Genomic DNA, 15,919 nt, shown 5'->3' on the forward strand with positions numbered 1-15,919 from the left:
AACGTGGGGATGCTGCAAAGGTCCTAAGCACAAAGACCAGTTATAAATCACTTATTTTTCAGTGCCATTGTAACTCTGAATTGTTTGTAAATAAATGGTTGTAAGTCGAGGGTTACCTGTAATATTAACTACTGAGTAAATCGTACAGTTTGCTTCTTAACCTTCTAATTGTTCCCTATCAGCATATATTTGGCTCTGAGGCGTGTTGATCAGGATCAGTGGATACAGGACCTAGGCCTGCGGAGGCCATCTCTTTCCTACTAGATGAACCTAGGATCTGGACATATGCTAGCCTCAGATTGATTTTTAGACTTATTCTCATCCTCCAGAAATGAATCCTCTGTAGAGATCATGACCATATCAGAAGATATGATGATGACCACCAACACTGAAGGCTTTTGAAGGAGATTAAATAAGAGACAAGATTGTTAATTTTATATGCATTATTTCTTGTGCTAACACTGAAACACATTGTGACCTGCTTTATGACTGTCCTGACTTATAACTGAAATTGTGGGCTCAAGAAAACAATAGTAGCAGCCAGATGTATTATCAGCAGTTGTTCAAAATGTTTACTTTCTTCTGCTGTAAATATTAGGAAGGGAAATGTGCCTTCTTTCTCAAGTACTTGTGCTGCTTATTTTGAAGGTTCTAATCTTACCTGATTTAGAAAATGTATGCAAAGCGATACATAAATGTGTCATAGGTGCGAGAAAACTTATGCATCTAACTAATGGGAAAAATGTATGTTTTTAATTGGCTAAAACCTTGATAGAACTGTAATATGTTCTATATCTACTGGTTTACACCCTGTATGTTGCATGACATTTTTGTAACATTTTCTCAGCCAAAGATGTACAACCAAGGATCAGATCCGGCCTTTCAGGGCTAAGGTATACATTTGGCTTATATGGAAACTGGATCCCAAAGTCAACTTGTCAATAAGTACCCAGTCTCTTTAGTGACATGGTAGGGGTAGAAATTTGATTGATTGATTGATTGATTGATTGATTGATTGATTGATTGATTGAAAAGGGATTGTATAAAAATGCTAGGAATTGGGTAGGAATTGTGATCACAATTCTTTTTTTTAAAGTTTTATTGATTTTCTAGTTTTACATTTAAGTATTTAAAAAGCAACGTGGCGGCTGGGTTAATCAATAATTCAACAACATACAAGTGTCTTTAGTACAAATCTCAAACTACCACATTAAATATTTCTTCTCTTTTTCCCTTAGTATTTACTGTCTCATGTTTAAGCTAATGCAATTCTTATTATATCAATTAAGTAAAAATATCATTGTTACATTTATCAATAGTTTTTAGCTTATACATATCCTAATTGCTTTAACATTCAATCTTTATAGACAATCAATATCCTGTAATTAGTTTTTCCCAATTTTTGGTTTCCCATCAATATTTAAATTTAACATTTAATATTTATAATTTCCAAGTTTTAGGTAACCAAAGTTTTCTTTACCACAATTCATCACAAAACCTAATGTTCAAGATACATGTCCTATCTATTTGAATATATTCTATTTCTCACCATCTTACATCATCTAGTTGATAATACAGTATAACATTCTTATTTTCTACTAATTTCCAAATGTCTTAAATTTAATGACCAAAATTTCCCTTATTTCAACATCAAATACTTCCTCTCTTTTTCTCTTAATATCTACTATCTCGTATTTAAACTAATACAGTTCTTATTTTATCAACTATGTAAAGACATGTTTATTACATTTATCAATTTTTTTAGCTTATACATATCTTAATTACTTTTACATTCAATCTTTATAGACAATCAATATCCTATTTATTTGTTTTCCCCAATTTTTAATTTCCCATCAATATTCAAATTTAACTTTCGATATTTATACTTCTAAGTTTTAAATGACCAAAGTTTTCTTTATCTCAATTCATAACATAATCTAGTATTCAAAGTACACATCTTGTCTGTTTGAGTATATTCTATTTTAATTAATGACATAACATCCTCACTAATAAATCCAAACCCCAATTTTCTTCCGCCTTATTCTAGCTTTCTTTCTTTGCCAACTCGCCTTCCATGTCCGTGCTTTTAAATCAGCGAATAGATCTCCCTCTGTTATTGTATATATTATTTGAAATAAAAGAGACCATCCAATCACCATTCTTTTGGAAGGACTAACAAATCGTCTCTCTATTATTCCATCTCCCCATAGTTGTCCTGGAATGTTTATCTTCCCTTCGGTCTGTTCTTCTTCTTGCTCCTCAGATTTCTTTGGTGTACATAGTAAGTCTTTTCCATTTTCAGTGTTATCAGTTCCTTTTGTGGGTTTTCCATTAACTGTGTTTGTTGGTCCATTGAATTCTCTATTATAATGTTTGATTGTTCCACTTCTTCTATTTGTTCTGCGTAGTTGATTCTTTAATTGTAGTCAAAGTTAGGGTTTGAATATCTAGGCTGACATCTTGTTCTTTTCTATAGCGTCTTATTTCGTCAGAAGCTATAAGAATAGTTTCATGAATTGCTTTCAACATAGAAAGAATCTGTTCCTGATCTTCATCTATATTCTCTTAGTGATGTATTAAATTAAAAGCTTTACAATCAGGGATGGAAATAAATTTATCACTGAGTATAGAACACAGCTGAGCATCTCACAGCTGATATCTGCCAAGGTTAAAGGAGTCTTATCTGTAGTCTGGGCTTCAAGCCAAGTCTCTTTTAGACAATAACAGGTTGTAGTATCAGATTTAGCCACAAGATGTCACCAATGCCATTTAAGGTTTTTTAAATCCAAAATTTTTATAATTCTTTTCCCAATTTTACTTCTTTTTTGTAAGTAAAAATTCAAATCTTCAATAGGGGTAAGAAATCTTTTGGTCCCCAAATTTTAGAAACATATAAATCCAGTTAAAATAAGGTTATTCTTTCAACGTTTTAAACTCCCCTGGATAGTCAGTCGCCACTGCTCTTAGAGGGTGGGGTAGGATTTCCCTTCCCTCTCTCCACAGGGGGGAAAATACTTTGGGTAGCTTATACAGGTAAAAAAGATAGTTAGGATTGAAGAGAGGTTCAGATCTCACCCAGTCTCATCCGCGCTGCTTTAGAAGTGCCTGGTGGTAAGTTTGACTTCGACTGTCTGCATCCTAGTGACGGGCCATATTTCTATGGCCAGTCTTTCGTCCGCCGGCTTGGAGGGCTGCCCCAGATCAAGTGGAAAGCTGCCACCCTCCTGCAATCAAGGGGGGGTCCCCTCCTTACTTGTCGCCCCTACAGGGCGACTTTCTACCCCCCAGTGGTGCGAAATCAAACGCGGAAGACGGAGCTCGCCTTCCAGCGTCTGCAGCATTCGTGACAGCAAATCAGAAGTCTGTGATTACAATTCTTTTGGATGTGGATTTTTGTTTTCTAAATAGACAAAATGTTATCCGGTTGTATAAGAAGAAAATGTCTGGAGGAAAGATGTTTATATATGAAGTGAGTTCTGTAAAATTCATAGCTGTTGTAACATGTATAGAAGGTCAAGGCTGATGATCTGAGACAATGTCTCAGAGCACTTCATCTCCTGAGTGAAGATTAGGGTCACTGAAGGCATGAAAATCTGCAAAGTTCAGGTGCCAGCGGCTTAAAAAGAGAGCTTTTGCTGAATGTGTTCCAACTTCTTTTCTACTCTCCATATAAATAGTACCTTGCTAAATGAGAACTTCACTGTTCCTTCTCTGGTGTAAAATTGGAATTTCCTCTCTGGAGAAGTGCCTCTCCCTAGCTTCTAATAAAAATGTAGGAAATTGTGAAAATCTACTGGTTTTGCCAGGCCTCAAATAGAATTTTGTATTGACGTATAATTTTATGTTTTGTTGAAGATAGTTATGATTACAGTCATATCTGTTCTGCATGTAATTATATAATTATGTAATAATCTCTCTCTCTCTTTCTCTTTCTCTTTCTGTCCTGTAGTTGATGATTTTTGGAATCTTTTTGTGCCTGGATGCTTTCCTTTATGTATTCACTCTCCTCCCATTGAGAGTTTTTCTGGCAGTGTTCAGGTTCATCACATTGCCTTGTAGCAGCTTGCGGTAAGCTTTTTACTCTTCCTGCTATGTAAAAATAATGTTTAATTGTTTATATACTTTAGTTTTAATTCATTTTAAGTGATGTAGTTTAATAATTGTTTCTTCAGGACTGAAGAGTCTAACATTTACATTTGTTTCAATGATTCACCTGGCTGAGTTCTGTATAGCTGCTGAAGACATTTATGGAACTTTAAAAGTGATGAATGAAGCATTAATTAACCTCCATAAGAACTTTATCCTGTGAATTTGGTATAATTAAATTACAATTCATTTGGCAATGTAGCTACTGATTTTTCTTCCAAGAGCCAGGGTTCATATCACGTGCATTGTTCGTAATTGGAGTGGTCTATTAAGTCCATTAAAATAAATAAAATATAAACAAATGTATTCTTAAAATGTCTCTGGTGATATGGCTCTTCTAATGGGAACATAGGTGCACAGAATCTTTTTATAACACTGAAATAGTGCTTTATAATATGAAAACCATATTTCTCTTTAAGACTTCCAAAAATAAGTAAATGATCTGAGCTGCATTCTGAACTAAAAGCAATGCTTCAAACCAAAATATGTTAAATGCAGGAATCTGTGGCTAAGGATTTATAATTTTCTAATCAAAGTTTGGTTAATTTAACAATGTGCACAATTTAAGTTATTCTGAATTGCATTTTTATTGAAGTGAATACATTATACCATCAATTGCGACGGGAAATTTATTTTCTTGTAGAATAAGATAAAATGTTAATAATAAAATGTTAAATTTCTAAAGAACAATTCTGTTTATTAGTCTGGCTCTTTTTTGGCTGGCACTAAGTTAAAAATCTATTGATGTGGTATTCTTGTTTCAGTTATGGTATGAGTAAATAGATTTACATTGATCAGTAACCTTAACCCATTTAGGGAGAAGGGGTAGAGTAAGAGAAGCCAAAGCATAATCAACTTGTGTACAAAAAATCCTGATGGGCACAAAAGGATCATGAGCTCCTATTCATGAGATGGGTGCTTAAAGCCCAGCAAAGGATGGGAATCACATATTTATTTATAGTTGTAGTTTAAAATATAGTTTCAGGGACCATCATATATTTTTGTACTTAAATACACTATAGATATGTATTCAGTAAACTCTCCTTCAGTTAGTGTTGTTCACCTAGCTCTACATGTGCTGTTTTTGGAAGAAAATACAAATGGTTTGCCCTTATTTTCTTCAGAATTATTTTGTCAATTTCCCAGTCTTGTGTACAATCTCAGAATTTCCTGGTGATCTCCCATACTGCCTAAATATTTACTAACCAGTTCTGCCTACAAAGTCCAAACAAAGCCATTCAATACTGCTACCTAGAATATAGTATAGGTTATAATTAAAAATGTGAAAAAAATGACTGGAATTCTTTATCCACATTGTGTACAATTTTAATACTTTATCAAATGTCTCTAGTTCCATTCACTTCGTTTATTGTAAGGTTCCACATTGTCTAATTCTAGCTCTAGTTTCTTTTCACTTCATAAAGATTAAAGATAGTAAATTAAAAAAAACATTTATTTTTATTAATTATTATACTTATATGCCATCCATCTCCAAGGTGAATCAAGTGAAAAAAACTACCGTGAAGATGGATGGAATATAAGTATTCACAACCATCATTCAGTAATTTAATTTGTTCAGCTATCTAATATTGGGCAGTGAGGTGGCTCAGTGTGCTGGACTTTTCAGCTGGAAAGCCAACAGCCCAGGTTTGAGCCCACAATGGCCTTGGAACAGAGATGAGCACCACCGTCTATAGTAACAAAGACTAACAGAATAAAATCCGCAGGGACTCCTTTACTTAATAATTGACTAAAGTTATACCCTGGGTTTCGTGGTCAGGTGGAGGATTTAAACAAGGCTCTTTGTTGCAGTGAGAATTCCCACTCAAAATCCCACTAAATTGTGTTGATACATACTCATTGTTCTAAACAGAAACCACTTCTATTTTACTAACTGCAATACCATATTTTCCGGCATATAAGACGACTGGGCGTATAAGACGACCCCCGACTTTTGAGAAGATTTTAAGGGTTTAGAAAGTCGTCTTATACGCCGGAAAATACGGTATATAGCTCTGGGCAGAATTTTCTAAACAATCAACAGTTATTATTAACATTTAATGTTGCTGAGCACATTCTTTTTGATCTGCATGGAGAAAAAACATTTCATATGTAGCCCACTTTATTTGCTTGATGTTTTTAAGTTTTATTATCCACCCAGGGTTGCCTGGTAAATAAATCAGTAGATAAACCAACATTGTATAGATTACCTACCATGTTTTCCCGAAAGTAAGACCTACCCTGAAAATAAGTCCTAGCTTGATTTTTAAGGGTGGGCCTAATATAAGCCCTACCCCAAAAATAAGCCCTAGTTTTGGGGTGAGGCGCACGCCTAAAAATCAAGCTGGGGTGGGGGGTAGAGCTGCCCCATGTGCCTCACACCCACTTACCTTGCAGCCAGGCTTCTCCTCACTGGCCCACTTTTGCGGCGTCCACAGGCCTGCATTTCGCAGTCAGGCCTTTCCGGAAGGCTTCTGCAGCCGAGAACCTAGCTATGGATTGAATCCATTGCTTGATTATCAGCTGCAGAGGTCTTCCAGAAAGGCCTGAGTGTGAGATGCAGGCCCGAGCTCCATTCTGAGCTGCAGAATGAAGCTGCTCTTTCAGCCGCAGAAGAAGTGGGCTGGCTAGGTGGGGCTGTTGGTGCCGGAGGTGAGAAGAAAAGGCACCCTTCCCCCCAAAATAAGACCTGGTTCCTCTTTCGGAGGCAATAAAAAAAAAAGACCCAGTCTTATCTTCAGGGAAACATGGTATCACAGGGCTGATGGGAAAAAATGAATGTATGAATTGTCTTTTGCCAGCAGTGCAGGTACTTAGTTTTTTTTTAATTTTTAAATCAATTAATTGTTGAGTACTTCTAATTAACATACAGAAGATGCTACAAAGACCTTGAGCACAAGTCAGATTCATTGTTTGAGTAACTGTAAAAGTTCAGTGATTTCTGCTCCCTTTCCATTTTGTATTCCAAATCTCTTCCTCAGCATCCTAGAGTAGATTTTAGAGATTAGGATAGAATAAGATTTTATGTTGTTGAGGTATGTGGCTCCATCAGTGGATATATAATGTGGATGCTACCCATGTATCCATTAGTGGCACTGCTCAAAATACCTTTTTGATATTGTCAATATTTCATAAATGTTTCAGATTTGATCTTGTTTTTTCCTCTATTCATCATGATATACACCTCTGTATGCTTGTTTCATAACAATAAAAGTTTGGTGTTTTATAGTTTTCTTGAACTGTCCATATGTTTAACAATAAACTTTGCAATAGAAAAAGGCATCATTCCATCATGTAGATGGGAATGTTTAACAACTGCAATTTTCAGAAATGAGGTACAAAAGTAGCTAAATCTGTTGGTGGTTGCTTATTGTCTTCCTTTCTCTGTGAATATTCTCTTTGGACTGAGCTGCTTGAAAAATACTCCTTTAGGCACAGCATCATATTCCATTCTATGTGTTTCTCCATTCTATTTTTTTCAAGATCGCAACAGATTAAGTACCCTATAGTTCTTTCCTTTGTATCTCTTTTATTTTTGCTTCTTGTACATTATTCAAACCAAGTGTTATATATTATTTCAACCTAAAATATTCCAATAACCGAAACATCCTTTTCTAGTTCAGTGGTGATCCTTATTTACAACAATATGAAGAATGTAATTTTTTTTATATCCTTATTTCTTTTTTCTTTTTAAACAGGTTTTATTAATTTTCCAGTTTTTACATCCAAGTGCTTAGGAAACAACGTGGTGATGGGGTAATCAATAATCCAATAACAAAGTCATACATATATTCCTCAGGTTAACTCCTTAAAGGTTTCCTCTCTATTTCCCTTAATTAATATAACATATTAAAGTTAATACATTTCTAAATGGAGCTCAATCAATCAATACATTTGTCAATAACATTTTACTTATACAGATTCATGTCCTGTTTTTAAGCTTTACATAATTCCAATTACCATATTCCAATTAGCCTTAAATGACCATATTATTTACACTTCATGTAGCCCTAATTTCCCTCATTTCATTACATAATAATTATGATATCTTGAATAAACATATTATTCCAAAAGTTACATTCTTACTTTTCCTAAATCTATTTTATTTCTTGTCCTAATAGCTCCCCATTTCACGAATCCATTTCCTTATTCTCATTCCATTATAAAATAATTATCATATCTGAAATAGCCATATTATTCCAAAAATTACATTCTTACTCTATTTCACAGATATATTCTATTTCTTATCCTAGTAACTCCCCAATTACTAATAAAGTATCTTCCATTGTCTCAAAACCTTTTCCATATCACAATTCAAAACTATGATCTAACAGTTAGTTTTCATCTCCATTATGAATCTAAATCCTAACTATTCAATCAATATCTCTAAAAATCTTTTTAACCCATTAAATGTAATTTTAAATCCCATTTATAAATCTAACTTTAGCTTTCTTTTTGTGCCAAGCAGGCTTCCATACCAGACCTCTATATCATCAGATAGGTCTCCCTTCATTCCTACACATATCATTTGAGTCAACGGAGAGCATCCAGTTATCAATTTTTCAAAGGGACTAGCTCCTTTGTAATTATTAGGTTGTTGCCCTAATAATTCAGATCTCCATGTTTGGTTAGGCATGTTTATCGTCAGTTCAGTCTGGTCTTCTTCCTCTTCTCCTTTTTCCAATATCATCTGAGTAGCATAGTCAGTCATATCCAGTGTTGTGGTTACTAATTGGTTGTCAAGGTTGTCAAAGTTCTTAATATATCGTGTTTGCAGATTGGTTCCTGTTGCTTTTGAAATTACATATGGTTTAATTAGAGTCGCTCTTTGCTCATCAAAATTCTCAATAGGTTGTAGGTAGTATTGTGTAAAGTCCTCTTTGATGTTGGTTTGTTCCTCTTCTATTGTTTTTTGGCTTATAGGTTGATCAGTTGGAGTCTGGAATTCAATTTGTAGATTTGGGGTAGCATCTTTGGCTTTCATTCTGGAATTCATTTGTTTAGTAGCTTCAAAAAAAAATTCTAATATAAGTTTATAATTAAGTTGTGGATAAAGTTCCTCTATCTCAATAGGTTGTACGTAGTATTGTGTAAAGTCCCCTTTGATGTTAATCTGTTCCTCCTCTGCTATTCCTTGGCCTGTAAGTTGATCAGTTGGAGTCTGGGGTTCAATTTGTAGTTCTAGGGTAACATCTTTAGCTTTCATTCTGGAATTCATTTGCTCAGTATGTTCAAGGATTTTTTCCAGTATAAGGTTATAGTTAAGTTGTGGGTAAGGTTCCTCCATTTCTGTGGTGATTAAAAATAATCTTTTGGTAGAGGCTATGATTAGTGTTTAATAACAGTCAGCCAGTATCCACCTCCACAATTTCTAGCAGTTGGTTTCACCACCCAGCTGTTTCCAAGTCTTATCTTTTCCCTTTTGTAATGATTTGAAGGTCAAATCCGGCCTCAAAATCAAAAAAATACAGTTGCTGTGCCAAATTTCGCCACAAGATGTCCCCAGTAGGCTATGAAACCTTTTTCCAGACACCGATATAGTTTTTATCCAGTTAAAAGAAGAGAAAAAAAACAATATTTTCCAACTTAATAGGTAGGTAGAATAATAAAATTCTATAATAGGGACTTTTCGGGATCCAAAGTATCCAAAAATAAAAATCCAGGTTGGCTCAGCCTTCAATCCTTCCAACATCAGTAAAATGAGGACCCAGATTATTTGGGGGCAATATGCTGATTCTGCAAACTGCTTAGAGAGCGCTTTAAAGCACTATGAAGTGGTATATAAGTCTAAGTGCTATTGCTATTGCTATTAAGCAACGTTCTGCATTTTCCTGGTTCCTCCATGGTCAGACCCTTCAGAGAAATGAACTTTCTTGCAATAACCCCCTAGAGCGTCCTTTGAAAAATATTGAGAAATTTAAGGAAATAATTGTTACGTTTCATTAAAGGTTATCGTTGTTCTGCCAATTTCTGGGGGAAGTTTGTAATTCTTGTATTTGTTGGAAGTAGTAATAATCAAAGCTCCTGAGATGAGATTTTAACCATGTTGGGGAAATGAGAATTTGCTAAGTTGTCTATAATGTAAAAAATAAATAAATCTGTTTTTGTTATTATAGTTACAGTACTGGTTTTCAGGTCACTTAAAATAATCAGCAATAAATTTATGGATATGGTTTTGGGAATACTGTACTGTACAAAATAATTACATGCTCATTTAAATAGGGCTGCTTTTTTAAGCCTTATTTGCTTTTAAAAGAACCACATTTAAAATGGGATGGCCCCCCAAAACTGACAGCTTTTGCAGCTTGAGATGGGAATCTATAGTGATTTTGTTAAAGCAGAATTGCTTTTCTTCACACAATCACTGAAAATCTAATTCAGAATTACACTGAATTCAAATGTAAAAAGAATTACACTGAATTACACTGAATTCAAATGTAAAAAGCTTGGCTTCTACTCAGCAGCACATTGAACAAAGTCATTTGATTTAAATGGTATTCCTTAGCTTCATTTTGAAAAGTGTTTCTAAAACTAGAAACGAATTTTCTTTTGTTTTTTTGTATACTTTTTAATTTTATTTAGCCCTTCATCTTCTCTTATGCCAGCTTTGGCATTTCACTTCAGGCCTGCATGAAACTGAATGTTCCTATTACACTCTGTAAACTCTGACTTTACAGATAGTCTCGAGTTACGAATGTAATGGAGCCTGCCCATTCCATTTGTAACTCGAAAATTTGTGGGAGTGAATCTCATACCTCAAATGAGATCACACCCTGCTTGTTAAGATGAACACGGCTCGTTAAGTACACATGTATTACCTCAGGGTTGGGAAGGCCATGGAGGGCTTAGTGATGGAATAGGCACCCAAGGCCTCCCCGACCTACTAAGATACCTTATGCTTCCTCCTCCCTTCTTGCTGCACCGGACTCACGTACCATGAAAATATCTGTCTCCTCTCTGCTGCGGTTCTTGCTTTTGAGGGACAGGAGAGTCAAGCTCTTGGGTGCCATAATATTGCGCGAGTTCAGGCACTGATCCTCTTTTGCAGAGAATGGGTGCCTGAACTCTCGTGCTGTTTGCGGTGCCTGCCTCTTGCTCCCCTCAACTCCGGAGCCACGCGGTGGTCGCCCCCCAGAAAGGAGGCCAGGGAAGGCTCCTGCATGCCTCTGGAGGTTGGATCCAGGCCTCTCAGGCCTGTTCCAAGCTGTTTACACCTGGAATGGAGGTTGGAGGAGGCTTCTGTGTGCCTCTGGAGGTTAGATCCAGACCTTAGAGGCCTCTAGGCTGCTGCTGCCAGGAATGGACTTCCGAAGGCACGCAGAAGCCTCCCCCGACCTCTATTCTGGGTCGCAACAGCTTGGAGTAGGCCTCCGAGACCTGGGTCCAACCTCCAGAGGCACGCAGAAGCCTCTCCGACCTCTGTTCCAGGCGGCAGCAGCCTGGAGGAGGCCTCCAAGGCCAGGATCCAACCTCTGGAGGCATGCAGAAGCCTCCCCCGACCTCTGTTCCAGGTAGCAGCAGCCTGGAGGAGGCCTCCAAGGCCTGGATCCAACCTCTGGAGGCACCAGAAGCCTCCCCCGGCCTCCGTTCCTGGCAGCTTGGAGGAGGCCTCCAAGGCTCCAGGGAGAACGGGGTCACTTCAACCCCCCGCACAGTGGCTGGACGCGGGTGCGAGGGGTCTGGCTTCTCCCTCAGTTGAAGGCTTCGGGGCTGCCCTCAGGCAGAAAGGAGTTGGGGGCAGGAGCAGGAGACAGACACCACTAATACCTTTTGCATAGAGAATGAAAGTTTCTGAGGTCTGTGATTTGGCGCAACTTCAAACACTCGCACGAGATCATGGACTCCAGAAACTTCCATTCTCAGCGCGAAAAGCATTTCCAAGCTGACTCTCCTCTCCCTCAAATGGAAAGAAACTGTGGCAGAAAGGATTTTTGCAAGGTAAGCGAGTCCAGTGCGGCAGGAAGGGAGGGTGAAGCAGTTGTGGGGAGGGAGCAGAAAATAGGATGAATATTGCAGAGCCTCTGCGGTCGTTCATAAGGGCAAACGACTGCTGTGGTGCAGCAAGATTCGTGATTTGGGGACTTGTTTGTAAGCACTAGGGGGTGCTTGTCATGTAACTTGGAACGGGCGCTAAGTGAACCCTCATAACTCAGGGATTACCTGTATTTCACCTTTTAAGGCATGATAATTTAACCCTGGTTTTTTTTGTTGTGTTCATAACAGTAAACCAGAATTTTTTGGATCATACTTAATGAGAAACATGGCATAAATCATGCATTTAATGGCAAGTTAACCCACTGGTTCTCCCCCTTCCTCAAATACAATTTTCCCTTTGTACGAAAATGTACAATAAAAGGTAACAGTTATGTGCACAATGATAAAAAATGACTGTGGTTTTAAATGTATTTATTTATTTGTTAAATTTATTTGTTGCCTATCTTGCCTTGGGGCTACTCTAGATGGCTTACAATAATAAAAAGGAAGAAAATGAAAGGAGTGTAAACAGAGCAGAAGTAAAATAGTAGAACAATAAAACAAACAATGAAAAAGAATGTAATGAGAATACATCAATATGATAACCAAAAAGATGGACGGGTAGAGAGGAGAGTGTGTGTGTTGGGGGGGGGGGAGAAACGTGGTGTCTGCCATTAATCCAGCAGTCACCTCCAACATGATTACCTGTTGTAATAATGACCTGGCTGTACTTTTAAGATACTATTTTAGAGGAAATGTTTTAAAATTTAATTGTCCCACATTGTCTCATTTTGCCATGTTTGTTTTGAGACAGCTATCACCTAAGGATGGGCCTAAGAATGAGGTTGGTATTTATTATTTTTTTCTTAGCATATTGTTTGGCTGAATGGGAGCATGTTGGTGATTGTGCTGAAAGAAACTTACTAGTCTATTTATATATTTGTTATAAAAATGCATGCTATAAACATCCCAAAACTTTTCCCCGAGGTTCTTTCATTTATCATATGGCTATAATACTATAATAAAGCTTTGTGAATACAATGCATGTGTTTTCATTCATGTATTACACTTTTGGTTGTAATATTTTACCATTTCATATAATGTGAGATTATGCTCTTAAAAAATCTTGCTCCTGAAAATGATGTGAATCCCAGCTAGGTATTATAGATGAGATTGATTGTGTGGGCACTGCATTTGCTGGCATATTCAAGTAGGTTTAATTGTATTATTAAAGTAGGTTTAATTATATTCTAAGGCTACAAAATTCATACTATTTTTTTCTTAGGCACAAGAAAAGAAATAAGTTTACCTGTCTTATTTCAGATTTTCAAATTCTTCCAGTGATGATTTTTCTATGTGTTTGCAATAAGAACTTGCAAAAAAATTTGGCATATTCACAGGTTAATTGGATAAGTTGAAGGAGGAACGACAGTGTACAAATAGTGAAGCTTGGGACATTAATTTAAAGATAGGCTTTGGTACGGATGCAGTTGGCTAGTTTTTGTTATTTCACAGATTCATAGATGCAGAACTTTCTTTACTCTACTTTCAGAGTCAGTTATTAAAGCTACAGCCAAGATTGAAACCATGGATGTTAGAAGTTCTACAACTATATTTCTTTGATTTATGTCCCTTCTCATGTAAGAAAGCTGTTCTAGCTATCCTCATAATGGGGCTTAAATCAAATCCTCAACAATTTGTTTTGGTTGATACCTTAAAACCATTGCAGTATATCTTGTATTGTTAATAACATTACTTATATTGTTGAAAGGGGGGAGTAATGGCTCAGTGGTTGAAGACAGAACTTGTCAGCTGAAAAGCTGACAGCCCAAGTTTGAAATCCAAGCACTGTGCAATGGAGTGAGCTCCCATTACTTGCCTCAGTTTTTGCTCACCTAGCAGTTCAAAAGCATGCCAATGCAAGTAGATTAATAGTTACCAGCATTCCATGCACCTCAGTGTACAATCATTCTGGCCACATGACCACGGTAAAGTCTTTGGATAATGCTGGCTCCCTCGGCTAAGAAACAGACATGAACACCGCCCCTAGAGTTAGATAGAACTGGATAGGGGAATCCTAACTTTACCTTTATATTGTTGAAAATTTAAAATTTTCTAGGTAATAGTTCCATTGGAGGAACTAAAATTTTATAAATATCTGTAAGCTTTCCCATTTTATAACAACTTCGTTTAAAAAGGTTAAAGTTAGAAAAAAGCAGCAGATTTGCTCTTGTCTTTTAGGGTATTTAGTGGAATCAATTGCCAGAGAAGAGTTGGTCTTCTGTGCACAGGATGGGTTCAAGTGAAGGCTATTGGGTTCATTAAGTAGAATTTGAGCCTGGTCATTTGTGCCTCAAGTAAGAACTTTGGGTTGATTTGTCCAATACTCTTTTTTTTTTAAATATTCTTCTTTCTTTGCTTCATCAAAGTCCAACCTTTTTTTCCTATAGAGTGTCACAGGGTCATTGCTTGCACTGTTCTGATCTTAAATGAATACAACTATCAACTATCCCTGCTGTATATTGAATAATAAGGACTGTCCAAGTATTAATTTGCTTTAATGATGTTTTCACCATTTAATAATAATGATGATGATGATGATGATGATGATGATGATGATGATGATGATGATGATGATGATGATGCATGGGTTTTGGTTGAAACATCTAACTGTTCTATACCCACTCATTGCCAAGCAGTTCAACAATATACTACAAGGACGAGAAATTGAAAAGTGGCTAACAACTGGGAAAACCTACCTAATAATGAAAAATCCAGCAAAAGGGGCAAACCAGGCAACTACAGGCCAATTACCTGCTTACCAACAACTTTCAAATTGCTAACTGGTGTGGTAGCTGATGCAGTACAACAGCATCTAGTTGAAAACAATCTCTTTCCACCAGAGCAGAAAGGAAACCGCCCCAATAGCAGAGGAACAAAAGATCAACTCCTAATAGACAAATGATCTTGGAAAACTGCAAGAAAAGGAAGACCAACCTGAATGTGGCATGGATTGACTACAAAAAGGCATTTGACTCTCTGCCACATGACTGGATAATCAAGTGCCTAGAAATAACAGGAGTCAGTAGAAACATCAGAAAATTTGTGCAAAGATCGATGGCACAATGGAAGACACAGTTGCAGATCAATGGTGAGAGACTGGGAGAGGTTAACATCAAGAGAGGAATATTTCAAGGAGATTCATTATCACCATTACTATTTGTTATTGCACTGTTTCCTCTGTCAACAATACTGAATAACTCAGGACATGGCTAACAGACATCACAAACATCTGCCAGACTATCCCACCTCCTTTACATGGATGATCTGAAACTGTATGGAAAAACATCATCTGAAATAGAATCGCTGCTCAACACTGTCCGTATATATAGCCAAGATATTGCAATGGAGTTTGGCTTGGACAAATGTGCCACACTTACTATCAAACAAGGAAAAATAGTGAAAACTGAAGGAATCAAGATGACCCACGAAAATAATATTAAGGAGTCTGGATGAGGACGATTACTACAAATACTTGGGAATCCTTCAAGCTGACAACATCAAGCACACTGAAATCAAGAAAAAGATTAGAGGTGACTAAATCAAGAGAGTGAAGAAGATCTTAAAGTCCAAACTCAATGGAGGAAATACCATAAAGGCAACCAACACCTGGGCAATTCCAGTCATTAGATACACAGCTGGACTCAAGCAGAACTAAAAGCAATGGATAGGAAGACCAGCAAAATAATGACAATGAATCATGCCCTTCATCGACGCAGTGACATTGACAGACTTTATT

The 15,919-nt window shown here is 36.8% G+C and overlaps 1 protein-coding gene across 1 annotated transcript in view; it reads left to right on the forward strand.

Moving 5' to 3' along the window:
• The window catches only part of TAPT1 (transmembrane anterior posterior transformation 1), a 113,379-nt gene that overhangs the window by 26,484 nt on the left and 70,976 nt on the right, over positions 1 to 15,919 (forward strand). Inside the window, exon 3 of the mRNA XM_015818816.2 lies at positions 3,950 to 4,068. Within this exon, the coding sequence (XP_015674302.2) occupies positions 3,950 to 4,068 (119 nt within the window). The remainder of the gene's footprint in view (positions 1 to 3,949; positions 4,069 to 15,919) is intronic.

The sequence above is a fragment of the Protobothrops mucrosquamatus genome, unplaced genomic scaffold, assembly GCF_001527695.2.
Source record: "Protobothrops mucrosquamatus isolate PMUCROS unplaced genomic scaffold, P.Mucros_1.0 scaffold796, whole genome shotgun sequence".
NCBI lineage: Eukaryota > Metazoa > Chordata > Lepidosauria > Squamata > Viperidae > Protobothrops > Protobothrops mucrosquamatus.